The sequence below is a fragment of the Cherax quadricarinatus genome, chromosome 13 (assembly GCF_038502225.1).
Source record: "Cherax quadricarinatus isolate ZL_2023a chromosome 13, ASM3850222v1, whole genome shotgun sequence".
Taxonomy (NCBI): Eukaryota; Metazoa; Arthropoda; class Malacostraca; order Decapoda; family Parastacidae; genus Cherax; species Cherax quadricarinatus.
In genome coordinates, this window is record NC_091304.1 from 40,541,862 (window position 1) to 40,559,570 (window position 17,709).

At 40.6% G+C, this 17,709-nt stretch overlaps 1 protein-coding gene across 11 annotated transcripts in view; it reads left to right on the plus strand.

The window, feature by feature from the left end:
* The window catches only part of LOC128688737 (retinoic acid receptor RXR-alpha-B-like), a 755,147-nt gene that overhangs the window by 576,264 nt on the left and 161,174 nt on the right, over nucleotides 1-17,709 (plus strand). For 6 of the 11 annotated variants that reach the window (XM_070084662.1, XM_070084652.1, XM_070084653.1 and 3 more), the window contains 2 exons: nucleotides 12,907-13,036; nucleotides 13,479-13,697. In XM_070084662.1, the coding sequence (XP_069940763.1) occupies nucleotides 12,921-13,036; nucleotides 13,479-13,697 (335 nt within the window). In that variant the 5' untranslated portion in view covers nucleotides 12,907-12,920. The remainder of the gene's footprint in view (nucleotides 1-12,906; nucleotides 13,037-13,478; nucleotides 13,698-17,709) is intronic. The other 5 variants (XM_070084654.1, XM_070084657.1, XM_070084659.1 and 2 more) reach the window with 1 other exon arrangement.

Sequence of the window (17,709 nt, forward strand, 5' to 3'; positions counted from 1 at the left end):
ACTGGCAGCCTCACCATGCCTTATCACACTATGTATGCCACTACACTTCTTAAATCTCTCAAACCAACCTTTGCTGGCCTTAAATTCACTCACATCATCACTAGTTGCAGGCCTTTTTTTAATTAAATCCTCATGCAACTTCCTAGCCTTTTCGCTTATGATCGCTTGAGAAACGCTGTCTCCTGCTAGCTGTTTTTCATTTATTCACACCAATAAGAGTCTCTCAACATCTTCCATCACTTGCGATCTCTGTTTCGAAAACACAGTTAAACCTTTGGCAAGAACAGCTTCCTTGATTGCCTTTCTGTTGCCCACAATAGTAGAGATGGTTGATTTGGGTTTCTTGTACAACCTGACCAGGTCGGAGATACGCACTCCACTTTCATACTTATCAATGATCTCTTTCTTCATCTCTATTGGAATTCTAACCCTTATTGCTGTAGGGTTGGAACTAGAAGCTTTCTTGGGGCCCATGGTCACTTATTTTCCAGAAACAGCACCGAAAACACTGTAATAATACGAAATATTCCGATTGTATGCTTGAATGTTACCGCGGAGGCTGGCTGGTAAACAATGCCACCGGCGGAACATATGAGGCTGGCTCAGGCCGCACATTGGACGCGTCTCGGACGAAGGGCGCTGAGCGGGTTTTTGGGCGGTATGCGAGGCAAAATTTTAGCGATCAAAGCGTCCGGTATGCGGATTGTCCGTTATGCAAGGCGTCCGGTATGCGGGGGTCCACTGTATATGTGTATATATATTTATATATATATATATATATATATATTTTTATTATTTATTTTTATTATCACACTGGCCGATTCCCACCAAGGCAGGGTGGCCCGAAAAAGAAAAACTTTCACCATCATTCACTCCATCACTGTCTTGCCAGAAGGGTGCTTTACACTACAGTTTTTAAACTGCAACATTAACACCCCTCCTTCAGAGTGCAGGCACTGTACTTCCCATCTCCAGGACTCAAGTCCGGCCTGCCGGTTTCCCTGAATCCCTTCATAAATGTTACTTTGCTCACACTCCAACAGCACGTCAAGTATTAAAAACCATTTGTCTCCATTCACTCCTATCAAACACGCTCACGCATGCCTGCTGGAAGTCCAAGCCCCTCGCACACAAAACCTCCTTTACCCCCTCCCTCCAACCCTTCCTAGGCCGACCCCTACCCCGCCTTCCTTCCACTACAGACTGATACACTCTTGAAGTTATTCTGTTTCGCTCCATTCTCTCTACATGTCCGAACCACCTCAACAACCCTTCCTCAGCCCTCTGGACAACAATTTTGGTAATCCCGCACCTCCTCCTAACTTCCAAACTACGAATTCTCTGCATTATATTCACACCACACATTGCCCTCAGACATGACATCTCCACTGCCTCCAGCCTTCTCCTCGCTGCAACATTCATCACCCATGCTTCACACCCATATAAGAGCGTTGGTAAAACTATACTCTCATACAGTGGACCCCCGGTTAACGAACTTTTTTCATTCCAGTAGTATGTTCAAGTGCCAGTACTGACCGAATTTTTTCCCATAAGGAATATTGTGAAGTAGATTAGTCCATTTCAGACCCCCAAACATACATGTACAAACGCACTTACATAAATACACTTACATAATTGGTCGCATTTGGAGGTGATCGTTAAGCGGGGGTTCACTGTATATATATATATATATGTATGTATATACATATATATACACACACACCGGCCGTATCCCACCGAGGCGGGGTGATCCAAAAGGAAAAACGAAAGTACGTATATATATATATACAGTGGTCCCTCGCTTTTCGTAGTTCTCGGCAATCGTAAATTTCGCCAATCATAGGGGTATTTTCGTATAAACATGGACTCGCTTTTCATAGGTTGACTCGCGAATAGTAGTTCGTCTGGGACGTGTACGCACGGTGTGAGCCGGGGAGGCCTCCCTACCCAGCCAGTCTGGCATTGTTTACCAGTGAGTGAAGGTCCCCTCAAGTGCTCCTACGAAATATTTCATAATATTCCACTCATTTTAGTGCTTGCAAGTACTAAATAAGCTACCATGGCTCCAAAGAAAGCTCCTAGTGCCAAGCCTGTGGTAAAGAAGGTGAGAAATATGTACAGTGACAAAGTCTTGGGCCATTTTAGGGAAGTGTTAAAGAGACGCCAGAAACAGAGCTCTCTCGACAGTTACTTAGCGAGACAGGACTAGAGTGACTCTCAAGGTGGTTCTAGTGGCATTAAGAAACAGAGAAGAGAAGCAACCCCAGAGAAGCAATTGGTACCTGAGGTGTTGCTGGAAGGGGATTCCCCTTCCAAACTGTAAACAATCCAATCTCTCTCCTCCTCCAGTCTCCCATACACTAAGAAGAATCTCCAATAAAGGTAAGTGTTATACTGTTAATGTTTCATTCATCATTTCCCATTGTATTGTTTATGTACTACATGTATATTTCATGTAAAAAAATTTTTTGTTTTAATACTTCTGAGTGTTAGGAACGGATTAATTGTATTTACATTATTTCTTATGGGGAAAATTGATTCGCAAATCGTAAATTTCGTTTATAGTAGGTCCTCCAGGAATGGATTAATTACAAAAAACGAGGGTCCACTGTATATATACATATATATATATATATATATATATATATATATATATATATATATATATATATATATATATATATATATATATTTTCAAAAAAGAAAGAAAAGCCCCAAAAAGAAAATACTTTCATCATCATTCAACACTTTCACCACACTCACACATTATCACTGTTTTTGCAGAGGTGCTCAGAATACAACAGTTTAGAAGCATACACATATAAAGATACACAACATATCCCTCCAAACTGCCAATATCCCAAACCCCTCCTTTAAAGTGCAGGCACTGTACTTCCCATTTCCAGGACTCAAGTCCGACTATATGAAAATAACCGGTTTCCCTGAATCCCTTCACTAAATATTACCCTGCTCACACTCCAACAGATCGTCAGGTCCCAAGTACCATTCGTCTCCATTCACTCCTATCTAACACGCTCACGCACGCTTGCTGGAAGTCCAAGCCCCTTGCCCACAAAACCTCCTTTACCCCCTCTCTCCAACCCTTTCGAGGACAACCCCTACCCCGCCTTCCTTTCCCTATAGATTTATATGCTTTCCATGTCATTCCACTTTGATCCATTCTCTCTAAATGACCAAACCACCTCAACAACCCCTCTTCTGCCCTCTGACTAATATTATTAACTCCACACCTTTTCCTAATTTCCACACTCCGAATTTTCTGCATAATATTTACACCACACATTGCCCTTAATATATATATATATATATATATATATATATATATATATATATATATATATATATATATATATATATATATATATATATATACAGTGGACCCTCGCATAACGCTATTAATCCATTCCTGACAGCTCAATGTTAGGCGAAATTATCGTTAGGTGAATAAGAAATAATGGAAATCAAATTAATCCGTTCCTGACACCCAAATGTATGAACAAAAACTTTTTTTACCACATGAAATATTAATTTTAATACACACAAACTGAAGAAGACATGCACAGTTACATGACACTTACCTTTATTGAAGATCTGGTGATGATTGATGGGATGGGAGGAGGGCAGATTGTTGATGGTCTTAGTGTTCAGAAGGGGAATCCCCTTCCGTTAGGACTTGAGGTGTCAAGTCCTTTTCCGGGGTTACTTCCCTTCTTCTTTTAATGCCACTAGGAGCAGCTTCAGAGTCACTGGACTTCTGTCGCACAACATATCTGTCCATAGAGGTCTGTACCTCTCGTTCCTTTATGACATTCCTAAAGGGTTTCACAACATTGTCAGTGTAATAGTCACCAGCACGGCTTGCAGTAGCTGTCTGAGGGTGATTTTCATCCATTAAGGTTTGCACTTTAAGCCACATTGCACATATTTCCTTAATCTTTGAAGTAGGCAACTTCTTCAATTTCTTTCTCCCCACCTCCGAAGCAGTTTCCTCATGTCTGGCCTCTTGCTGTTGAAGATGATCTAGCAGCTCATCAGTGGAGCTGTATAGCCCTTGTGGCTTAGCGCTTCTTTTTGATTATAATACTAATAATCATCATCAGTGGTTAGTTCTTCATTGTCCTCCTCCACCAACTCTTCCACATCCTCCCAACTAACCTCCAACCCCAAGGACTTCCCCAATGCCACAATTGATTCCTCAACTGGCATAGGCTTCTCAGGGTTAGCCTCAAATCCTTCAAAATCCCTTTTGTCTACACATTCTGGCCACAGTTTCTTCCAAGCAGAGTTCAAGGTCCTCTTAGTCACTCCCTCCCAAGCCTTACCTATAAGGTTTACACAATTGAGGATGGTGTAACCAGTCATAGAAAAAGTCCCTAGTGACCCATGCCTTACTGTTTGCTCTCCACAGCACACACAAATTAGCCTTGAAAACATTGTTTTTCCTGAAAACACTGGGAGTTTCAGAGTGATACACCAATAAAGGCTTCACTTTGCAATCACCACTAGCATTAGCACACATCAACAGAGTAAGCCTGTCTTTCATAGGCTTATGTCCTGGGAGTGCCTTTTCCTCCTGAGTAATGTAGGTCCTGCTTGGCATTTTCTTCCAGAACAGGCCTGTTTCATCACAATTAAACACTTGTTCAGGTTTCAGTCCTTCAGTTTCTATGTACTCCTTGAATTCCTGCACATATTTTTCAGCCGCTTTGTGGTCCGAACTGGCAGCCTCACCATGCCTTATCACACTATGGATGCCACTACGCTTCTTAAATCTCTCAAACCAACCTTTGCTGGCCTTAAATTCACTCACATCATCACTAGTTGCAGGCATTTTTTTAATTAAATCCTCATGCAACTTCCTAGCCTTTTCACATATGATCGCTTGAGAGACGCTATCTCCTGCTATCTGTTTTTCATTTATCCACACCAATAAGAGTCTCTCAACATCTTCCATCACTTGCGATCTTTGTTTCGAAAACACAGTTAAACCTTTGGCAAGAACAGCTTCCTTGATTGTCTTTCTGGTGCCCACAATAGTAGCGATGGTTGATTGGGGTTTCTTGTACAGCTTGACTAGGTCGGCTATACGCACTCCACTTTCATACTTATCAATGATCTCTTTCTTCATTTCTATAGTAATTCTCACCCTTATTGGTGTAGGGTTGGCACTAGAAGCTTTCTTGGGGCCCATGGTCACTTATTTTCCAGAAACAGCACCGAAAACACTGTAATAATACGAAATATTCCGAGTGTATGCTTGGATGTTACCGCGGAGGCTGGCTGGTAAACAATGGCACGGGCGGCACATGTGAGGCTGGCTGAGGGCGCACATTGGACGCGTCTCGGACGAAAATCGGTGAGCGGGTTTTTAATCGGTATGCGCGGCAAAAATTTTGCGATTAAAGTAAGCGGTATGCGAAATAATCGCTATGTGATGCCATCGTTATGCGGGGGTCCACTGTATATATATACAGTGGACCCCCAGTTAACGATATTTTTTCACTCCAGAAGTATGTTCAGGTGCCAGTACTGACCGAATTTGTTCCCATAAGGAATATTGTGAAGTAGATTAGTCCATTTCAGACCCCCAAACATACACGTACAAATGCACTTACATAATTACACTTACATAATTGGTCGCATTCGGAGGTAATCGTTATGCAGGGGTCCACTGTATATATATATATAAACATGTACAGTGGACCCCCGCATACCAATTTTAATCCGTGCAAGAGGGCTCATTGGTATGCGAAATAATCGGTATGCGAATAAATTTTCCCCATAAGAAATAATGGAAATCAAATTAATCCGTGCAAGACACCCAAAAGTATGAAAAAAAAATTTTTACCACGTGAAATATACATTTTCCTACACACAAAAAGAAGGATACATGCACAATAGTAGAGTAGTACATGCACAGTATATATTGTGCATGTACTAGTCTACTAAATGAAGAATAAATGACACTTACCTTTATTGAAGATGCAGCAATGACTGATGAGACACTGTGTCCTGGGAGTGCCTTTTCCTCCTGAGTACTGTAGGTACTGTTTGGTATTTTCTTCCAGAACATGCCTTATCACACTGTGTATGTCACTACGATTCTTAAATCTCTCAAACCAACCTTTGCTGGCTTTAAATTCACCAATATGAGCACTAGTTCCAGGCATTTTTCCCTGTTCACCTGGGTGTTAGTCGACTGGTGTGGGTTGCATCCTGGGAGACAAGATTAAGGACCCCAATGGAAATAAGTTAGACAGTCTTCGATGACACTGACTTTTTTGGGTTATCCTGGGTGGCAAATCCTCTGGGGTTAATTGTTTCTTGGTATATTCTCAATAAGCCACACCAACAACAGTGCTACAGCAGCAGCAGACGATGCTACAGCAGCAGCAGACGATGCTACAGCAGCAGCAGCAGCAGCAGCAGCAGCTGACAGTGCTACAGCAGCAGCAGACGATGCTACAGCAGCAGCAGCAGCTGACAGTGCAGCAACAGCAGCTGTACCACCAATAGTAGCGATGGTTGATTGGGGTTTATTATACAACCTGGCCAGCTCGGAGACACGCACTCCACTTTCATACTTATCAATGATCTTTTTCTTCATCTCTATAGTAATTCTCACCCTTATTGCTGTAGGGTTGGCACTAGAAGCTTTCTTGGGGCCCATGGTCACTTATTTTCCAGATAAAATCACCAAAAACACTGTAATAATACGAAATGTTACGATTGTATGCTTGGATGCTACCGCGGAGGCTGGCTGGTAAACAATGCCACCGGCGGAACATGTGAGGCTGGCTAAGGCGCACATTGGACGCGTCTCGGACGAACAGCGGTTAGCGGATTTTTGAGCGGTATGCGAGGCAAAATTTTTGCGATTAAAGTGAGCGGTATGCGGATTAAACGGTATGTGATGCCAACGGTATGCGGGGGTCCACTGTATATATATATATATATATATATATATAATATATATATATATATATATATATATTATATATATATATATATATATATATATATATATATATATTTATATATATATATATTATATATATATATTTATATTTATATATATATTCAAACAACTCCAACTCCTGGGAGAACCTTGAGTTTTCCCTGAGGTTCGTTTATTGTCTTCTCTGAGGATGAGGGTCCCCAGTAAAGTTCTAGAGGTAGTGTCTCCCAATTTTTTATTTATATTAATGTGTGTGTGTGTGTGTGTGTCATACTAAATAAGCTGAACTTGCCGAATACACCAAACTCCCCTAAAAATTGAACTTTTCCAGAAATTTTTTTACAGATTGATGGCTAATTTTTTTCATTGATAAAGATATAAAGATTTACATTTTTGGATCAAAACTAGCATAGAAACATCACATTACCTAGAAAATGTACAGAGAACTTTCACGGCGCGCATAACGGAGATAAAACACCTCAATTATTGGGAGCGCTTGAGGTTCCTAAACCTGTATTCCCTGGAACGCAGGAGGGAGAGATACATGATTATATACACCTGGAAAATCCTAGAGGGACTAGTACCGAACTTGCACACGAAAATCACCCACTACGAAAGCAAAAGACTTGGCAGACGATGCACCATCCCCCCAATGAAAAGCAGGGGTGTCACTAGCACGTTAAGAGACCATACAATAAGTGTCAGGGGCCCGAGACTGTTCAACTGCCTCCCAGCACACATAAGGGGGATTACCAACAGACCCCTGGCAGTCTTCAAGCTGGCACTGGACAAGCACCTAAAGTCAGTTCCGGATCAGCCGGGCTGTGGCTCGTATGTTGGTTTGCGTGCAGCCAGCAGCAACAGCCTGGTTGATCAGGCTCTGATCCACCAGGAGGCCTGGTCTCAGACCGGGCCGCGGGGGCGTTGACCCCTGGAACTCTCTCCAGGTAAACTCCAGGTAACTGTCCTTAAACTGTCATAATTTTTTTTTTACCTAAATTCTGCAATATATATCATAGGTTAATTTAAATTTGTTTACTGTTCCTTAAAATCAATGATATGTATACATTTTTTTCACAGCACTCAGATCGATCTCTGCTGATTTACGTCAAAAACTGGGGTACACTTTGTGTATTCGGCAAAGTGCACCCTTGCCAAATAGGCTTTTTATCAACAACAAAACACACACACACACACACGTACTCATATACAACAGGCCTAGTGTCTAATCGACATGTGCCTAGGACAAAATGGTAACTAACACACACACACCAACATACACACACACACACACCAACACACACACACACACACCAACACACACACACACACCAACACACACACACCAACACACACACACCAACACACACACACACACACCAACACTCGATCGAAGACCAGGCAGAACTACAAAGGGATCTGGACAGGCTGCAGACCTGGTCCAGCAATTGGCTCCTGGAGTTCAATCCCACCAAGTGCAAAGTCATGAAGATTGGGGAAGGGCAAAGAAGGCCGCAGACGGAGTACAGTCTAGGGGGTCAGAGACTACAAACCTCACTCAAGGAAAAAGATCTTGGGGTGAGTATAACACCAGGCACATCTCCTGAAGCGCACATCAACCAAATAACTGCTGCAGCATATGGGCGCCTAGCAAACCTCAGAACAGCATTCCGACATCTTAATAAGGAATCGTTCAGGACCCTGTACACCGTATACGTTAGGCCCATATTGGAGTATGCGGCACCAGTTTGGAACCCACACCTAGCCAAGCACGTAAAGAAACTAGAGAAAGTGCAAAGGTTTGCAACAAGACTAGTCCCAGAGCTAAGAGGTATGTCCTATGAGGAGAGGTTAAGGGAAATCAACCTGACGACACTGGAGGACAGGAGAGATAGGGGGGACATGATAACGACATACAAAATACTGAGAGGAATTGACAAGGTGGACAAAGACAGGATGTTCCAGAGATTGGACACAGTAACAAGGGGACACAGTTGGAAGCTGAAGACACAGATGAATCACAGGGATGTTAGGAAGTATTTCTTCAGCCACAGAGTAGTCAGTAAGTGGAATAGTTTGGGAAGCGATGTAGTGGAGGCAGGATCCATACATAGCTTTAAGCAGAGGTATGATAAAGCTCACGGCTCAGGGAGAGTGACCTAGTAGCGATCAGTGAAGAGGCGGGGCCAGGAGCTCGGACTCGACCCCCGCAACCTCAACTAGGTGAGTACAACTAGGTGAGTACACACACACACACACCAACACACACACACACACACACCAACACACACACACACCAACACACACACACACACCAACACACACACACACCAACACACACCAGCACACACACACACACACTCACTCACTCACACTCATTCTGGAAAACCTCATGCATCAACATGTCAGGGACACTAGCAGAGAGAGAGAGGGAAGGATGAACTAGCAAGACTGGACATGCATTCACCCTGAGCAGTTCAGACATTGAGGACATCACATATGAGAGGCCCTTTGGAGCTAGTGATCATGTGGTTCTGAGCTTTGATTACATAATAGAGTTACAAGTGGAGAGGGTAACAGGTATGAGGAACTTCCTGCAGGAGGTTCAGTGGGACAGAGAATTGGTAGGAAAGTCAGTAAATGAAATGATGGAATACGTAACAACAAAATGCAAGCAGGCAGAGGAAAGGTTTGTTCCCAAGGGCAACAGAAACAATGGGAAGACCAAAGCGAGTCCTTGGTTTATGGGAAGATGTAGGGAGGCAAAAAGTAAGTGCACTAGAGAATGGAAAAGGTACAGAAGGTAAAGGACCCAAGAAAATGAGGAGATTAGTCAAAGAGCCAGAAATGAGTATGCACAGATAAGGAGGGAGGCCCAGCGACAGTATGAAAACGACATAGCATTGAAAGTCAAGTCTGACCCGAAACTACTGTATAGCCACATTAGGAGGAAGACAACAGTCAAAGACTAGGTGATCGGGCTGAGGAAAGAAGGTGGGGAACTCACAAGAAACGATCAAGAGGTATGTGAGGAGCTCAACACGAGATTTAAGGAAATATTTACAGTGGAGACAGGAAGGACTCTGGGAAGACAGAACAGTGGGAGACACCAACTATTGTGTTTTTTAATGCCTAATTCTATTACTAACTTAATTTATTTTTTTTTAATATTCTTGGGTGTCTGGAACAGATTAATTGGATTTTCATTATTTCTTATGGGAGATATTACTTCAGTTTTCATCCATTTCGGATTGCGACCAACCTGGTCTCAGACCGGGCCACGGGGGCATTGACTTCCAAAACCCTCTCCAGGTAAACCTTCTGGAACGGATTACGAATGAAAACTGGGGGTCCAATGTATATGTATGTGTGTGTGTGTATACAGTAGGGCCCTGCTTTATGGCATTTCACCTTACGGCATTCCGTTAGTACATACATTTTAAATTATGACCAAAACTGACAATACAGCTCCCCCACCTGACTTTCTAATACGGTCATCACGCCCCATCTGGTTTGTTTACATTCTCAGTGAACTCCAAGAGCACTGCATCACCATTATGTCTGGAAACTTTCCAAAATTTCAAGTGTTTTAAAGTTATTTCATGTTTTATATATATGTACTCTGATAATTATACTTGTGTACCTGTACCTAAATAAACTTACACACTGTGCTGGCATGCAGGTACACATTAAAATCACTAAGAGTCTCTTATTAGTCTTGACGATGCCATATTAATAATGATAATAATAATAATACGCAATAATAATCACTCTGAGGTGCATTAAATGTCGTATATTACATTGATATGTATAAACATTTTCATTAATTCATCTATGATATTTTTTTCAAAATTATATAATAAACATCCTGTGTAACATATAAACATGATAAATATGCCCCATAGTAGAATAAATTAACATAAATATGAGATGTTAGGTGTAGATGAATGTGTATCAACCATAACCAGAAGCTTTCATCTGTTTGTTTACATCCTCTGTGTCTCTCTTCTCTCTCATTTACTTGTTCTCTCTCTCTCTCTCTCGTTTGTTCGATTTACCTCGTTTACTCACCCCTCACCCTACATTAAGACTGCAAATATTTTAAGGTAAGTAATGAGTGTACTGTATATGCATTTTATCACCCTCATCTGAATCTGATTCTGAATCGCTCTGGGACACTTTAAATGTCTTAGTATATTACATGTGGGTGGGGTGGCCTGGCTGGCTACCATACCTCCTACACCTGACTGACAAGAAATACTACTCACTTCTCACCCTCCATTAACCCTTTCAGGGTTTCCGACGTATTAGTACGGCTTATGCACCAGAATTATTGACGTACTAGAACGCCTAAATTCTAGCACCTTCAAATCTAGTGAGAGAAAGCTGGTAGGCCTACATATAAAAGAATGGGTCTATGTGGTCAGTGTGCACAGTATAAAAAATATCCTGCAGCACACAGTGCGTAATGAGGAAAAAAAACTTTGACCGTGTTTTTGGATTAAAACAGCGACTGCACTGTATTTTCATATGGTATTTATGGTTGTATTCTAGTTTTCCTGGTCTTATTTTATAGAATGTAAGATATATTACAGAAATTAAGATGATTTTGATTGGTTTCACAATGAAAAGTACCTTGAAATTGAGCTCAAAGTAGCAGAAATGTTTGATTTTTGCCAAAGTTCAAAAGTAAACAAATCATGCTAAGCGTCCAATACACATCAACTGGTGAGTCTAATATTCTTTCACAAGTGTGCTGGTATTATTTATACCATTTCTACACTAATGCTGTAGTCTGCATAACAGTAAATCTTTTATTTTTTGTGAGAATAAAAATTCAAAGTGGAAAGCAAAAGAAATGTAAGAGGGGCCTGGGGACGTGACTAACGAACAGAGAACTTGTTATTTTAGTGCCAAGAATGTCTGTCTTGTTTATTTTGGACCCTATTTGAATATTGGCATCTTCTGAAATTTGCGTGAAATTGGCAAAATTGCCAATTTCTAACCAATTTATTGGATAGTTGAAATTGGTAAATGGATGGTTTCTTGTACTCATTCGATAGAAAAAATGGAGTTCTAGTGAAATAAATATGATTTTTGTCGACTAGTACACAGGAATTGGCCGAAAGTAGGGCTCAGAGTGAGCGAAATCGCCGATGCGTAAACAACTTTTGAGACCACTATCTTCGCGAGAGCATAATTCTGTACGTTTTCCATCAGATTTCATTATTTTGGTGTCATTATGATTGGGAAAAGATTCTCTGTCATTTCATAAGAATTTTTTTTTTTTTTTCTGAAAAATTTTCAACCCTGAGAACGAGTTTAGGAGAAGGCCTCTTGACCCTGAAAGGGTTAAAATGACAAATATTTTAGGGTAAGTAATGAGTGTACTTTGTGTGTACATATTTTACTTTTTATTGTTCTTAATGCCCAGTTCTATTGCTAACTTAATAGATGTTAGTGTAAACTTGTTATCTGACATTTGTAAGTGGAAAAAATGGCAGTCTGCTTTCCGTTTTCTGGCGGTAGCCGGGAACCTAACCTGCCACATAAATGGGGCCCCTGCTAAGTATATAATCTCAACAGATACCAAGAAACAGACAATAAACCCATAAAAACTACCTTGGAAAACACCACTAAGTCATTATTTTAAACCAAACACATGGTCAGAGGTTTGCTTTTCTCATCATGCACTGCATAGGGCAGACCCACTCTCTCAAATCTAAGCCAAAAGTTACCACTTGCTTCATATTTGAGGCTACTGTGCTTAAAACACAGATCTACATGAGTGGCACTGGTATCAGTAATGTAGATTTACATGATAGACAAAAAAAGGATTAATCTTTTAAAATTTTGATATTAAAATTTAAAAAATTTGTAATGGAGATGTTTGTGTGCATGGATTAATGGTAGTTTGTTTGCCACAGGTTTGGAAATCGGCATGTCAGGGTCACTGGATCGGCAGTCACCGCTGAGTGTGACACCTGACACTGCCGCACTTCTCTCACCCTCATCCTCAAACTTCTCAAATTCCAATGGAGGACCTGCCTCACCTAGGTAAGTTCTCTTTTCTAGATTTCAAGTTTATAATACTTGAGAGCAACTCAGTTAAGTTCTCAATCAAATTGGATTTAGAATGTTTCTCCGAGTTATTCACAGAATCATCATTACTCTCTTACATTCACAGAGGGTGCTTAGCTAGGATAGATTATTTGGTTTTAATTATTCACAAAAATTATATTGGTTTGGCCAGCTTAATAGATAGCATTTTAGCTATTTATAAATGAATCTTTTATTATTTTTCTACTTATTAGTTTAATCGTACTTCAGCATTTTAATATTTTACCCATTTTTCTTAATTTGCAATGTTTATGTATTTTATCATACTGTTGTTACACATTCATTGTGGCCATTGAATTTATGTGTTGCTTTATCTTTCAAATTTCATTAATTAGTATGTTATTTGGCTATTCATTATGTGCATAAACTTAAATAAAAGTTTTTCACATTGTGAGTATTCGCCGTTTTCTTGCAGTATATCAACGCCTCCCTTCACTATTGGTTCTAGTGGTAATATGCTCAGCTCCAATAATGGCAGCAGCAACAACTTGAGTACCTCACCTAACCAGTACCCACCAACACATCCACTCTCAGGATCTAAACATCTCTGTTCTATCTGTGGTGACCGAGCATCTGGAAAACACTATGGAGTTTACAGGTACAGTCCTCTCATATTTTAAAGTACTGTATGTAAGTTACTGTTGCATTGTTTTAAATGAGACTTAGACTATACAAAAATCTTATTTGTATATTTATTTTCAATTCTTAAGTACATATGCAGTCAAGTTTGATATTAAATTCAGTAGAATGTGTTACTTTATTTCGGGTGGATTTGTTTGATACATAATTATATGGAGGAATTCAGATAAATAAAAGTATGTATGGGATAAGATGTAGAAATAGAGTGTCTTGGGACATAGCTAGTGCATTCATCTCACAGTTATTTTAAAATCATGAATTACAATAAATTTTTGTGAACATCTTGTCAACTTGTAATTTTTGGTGTTTGATGCATTTCATGATAGTTAAAAAAATAAAATTTGGTAAAAATAAATTTTGAATACCTTTTAGAGGCTGTGAGTGGTCATTATTACAATCTGGTAATGCTCATGCTTAGCAGTGTGATCAGAGAGGATAGTTGATAATAATAGCTGCTCCTAAGAATTACTCTGATGATTGAAGTGGAATCTGGTAGGAGAGTTAGGACTGCCAGTAGAAACTTGAGTCTCACTTTCTGCAAGTTGCAAGTAAAATTTCATTTAAAAGCATATTGTATGTACTGAACTCTGTCTTCCATGGAGAGTGCAATATTTGCAGTACTTAACCTAAGCTGTAGTCAGTAATTTTGCACAGAATTCAAGAAATTCTGATGTAAATTGTGTCCCAGATGGACACTGTAGTTATTCCAGCTACTAAAGCAACTTGCCCTCTGTTCATCAGGTGCATCCTCAGGCCTTTTGCTATATAACATTTGCCTTCCAATTTGAATTTGTCATCACATAAAGAAAAATCTAAGTTTTACCCTACTTCTCAGCTAATAAAGTATAAGAAGCTAAGAATATATGAACTCTGCAGCAGGCCTACTGGTCCATGCTAGAGAGGTTCAGTTAATACCCACCCACTCCTGTACCCATTCAACCTATATTTAACCCTTTGAGGGTTTTCGTCGTACTAGTACGTCTTACGCGTAGGGGTTTTTGACGTACTAGTACTCATAAATTCTAGCGACCTCAAATCTAGTGGGAGAAAGCTGGTAGGCCTTCATATGAAAGAATGGGTCTATGTGGTCAGTGTGCACGGTCTAAAAAAAATCCTGCAGCACACAGTGCATAATGAGAAAAAAAAAACTTTTTCCATTTTTTTTTAATAAATCAGCGACTTTGCAGTGTATTTTCGTATGGTATTTATTGTTGTATTCTAGTTTTCTTGGTCTCATTTTATAGAATGGAAGACATATTACTGAAATTGAGATGATTTTGACTGGTTTTACAATGAAAGGTGCCTTGAAATTGAGCTCAAAATAGCAGAAATGTTCGATTTTTACCAAACTTCAAAAGTAAACAAATCGTGCCAAGCGTGCAATACACGTCAACTGGTGAGTCTAATATTCTTTCACAAGTGCACCAATAATATTTATACCATTTTTTACACTAATGCAGTAGTCTGCATAACAGTAAATCTTATATTTTTTGTGAGAATAAAAATTCAAAGTGGAAAGCAAAAGAATATAAGAGGGGCCTTGAGACGTGACTAATGACTAGAGGAAATGTCATTTTAGTGCCAGGAATGTCTTTCTTGTTTATTCTGGACCCTATTCCGAAATTGGCATCTTTTGAAATTTGTGTGAAATTGGCAAAATTGCTAAATTCTGACCACTGTACTGGATAGTTGAATTTATAAATGGGTGGTTTCTTGCACCCATTCGATAGAAAAAATGTAGTTCTAGCCAAATATTCATGTTTTTTGTCGACTAGTACAGTGAAATTGGCCGAAAATGGGGCTCAAAGTGGGCAAAATCGCCGATCCGTAAACATCGCCGAGACCGCTAACTTTGCGAGAGCATAATTCCGTAAGTTTTCTATCAAATTTCAAACTTTTGGTGTCGTTATGATCGGGAAAAGATTCTCTATCTTTTCATAAGAGAAAATAATTTTTTTTTTTTTTTAAATTTGGCCGACCCTGAGAACGAGTTTTGGAGAGGGCCTGTCGACCCTCAAAGGGTTAAAGCTACCCAAAGTTTTTATCTCAGTGATGCTACCTGGGAATTTGTTCCACTCATTTACAATTCTGTTGCCAAAGCAGTACTTCCTAATATTCTTTCTAAATGTAAATTTCTCCAACATGAATCCATTATTGCAAGTTCTATCTTGATTAGTTATTTTTGGCACTATGTGTATCCTTTTTACTTATTCCTGTTTTTCATTTCTTCACTTCAGTCATATCTCCCTTAATTCTACACCACTTTCTTAGAGGGTGCAAGCTCGGTGCCTTCAGCCAATTTTCATAGGAAAAGTTTCTAATATGTGGAATCAACTTCATTATCCTTCTCTAGTGCATTTATGCCCATCCTTTAACATGAAGACCAGAACTGAGTACAATAATCTAAATGAGATCTGACTAACGATGATTGGTCATGGTTCAAGCCATCCCAATAATTGAAGCAGTGCTAGTAAAAATCCATAAAACAGACTGTAGGGGGCAGTGGGGCCTCTTTACCCTTCTTCAGGAAAATCAGTAGCAGGACCCCTACACTTCCTCAGGAAAATCAGTAGCAGGACCCCTACCCTTCCTTGGCAAAATCAGTAGCAGGGCCCCTACCCTTCCTTGGCAAAATCAGTAGCAGGGCCCCTACCCTTCCTTGGCAAAATCAGTAGCAGGACCCCTACACTTCCTCAGGAAAATCAGTAGCAGGACCCCTACCCTTCCTTGGCAAAATCAGTAGCAGGACCCTTACCCTTCCTTGGCAAAATCAGTAGCAGGGCCCCTACCCTTCCTTGGCAAAATCAGTAGCAGGACCCCTACACTTCCTCAGGAAAATCAGTAACAGGACCCCTACCCTTCCTTGGCAAAATCAGTAGCAGGGCCCCTACCCTTCCTTGGCAAAATCAGTAGCAGGACCCCTACACTTCCTTGGCAAAATCAGTAGCAGGACCCCTACACTTCCTTGGCAAAATCAGTAGCAGGGCCCCTACCCTTCCTTGGCAAAATCAGTAGCAGGGCCCCTACCCTTCCTTGGCAAAATCAGTAGCAGGACCCCTACACTTCCTTGGCAAAATCAGTAGCAGGGCCCCTACACTTCCTCAGGAAAATCAGTAGCAGGACCCCTACCCTTCCTTGGCAAAATCAGTAGCAGGGCCCCTACCCTTCCTTGGCAAAATCAGTAGCAGGGCCCCTACCCTTCCTTGGCAAAATCAGTAGCAGGACCCCTACACTTCCTTGGCAAAATCAGTAGCAGGACCCCTACACTTCCTTGGCAAAATCAGTAGCAGGGCCCCTACCCTTCCTTGGCAAAATCAGTAGCAGGGCCCCTACACTTCCTTGGCAAAATCAGTAGCAGGGCCCCTACCCTTCCTTGGCAAAATCAGTAGCAGGACCCCTACACTTCCTCAGGAAAATCAGTAGCAGGACCTCTACCCTTCCTTGGCAAAATCAGTAGCAGGGCCCCTACCCTTCCTCAGGAAAATGAATAGCAGGGCCCCTATGCTTCCTCAGGAAAATCAATAGCAGGGCCCCTCCCTTTCCTCAAGAAAAATTGCCAAAAATTTAAATTCTCCATCATTTTGGAGCCTATTGAATGCCACTTCTAGTCTAAAACTGACCACAATCATTTCCATTTCCCTAGTATATCTTCTACTTTATCAATTCATACCAAGAAACAGCCAAATAAAACAATGAAAGCTACCCCAAAACATACCTCAAAGTTGCTATTTTAAACCAAACACATGGTCAGAAGTTAACTGTTCCCATCATTTACTAAGTGCACACCCACCTCATGGACCCATTATCTCATGTCTAGACCAAAATTTTCTGATCATATCATAATTGAGGATGTTAAACATGATTAAAAAGTAGCCCTACATCAGTGACAGTGAAAGGGTTAAGATCTTGTGTTATTTTTATTCTTTAACACATTGACTGTCACAACCCCAAATCCTGAGGTGTCTCCTGGT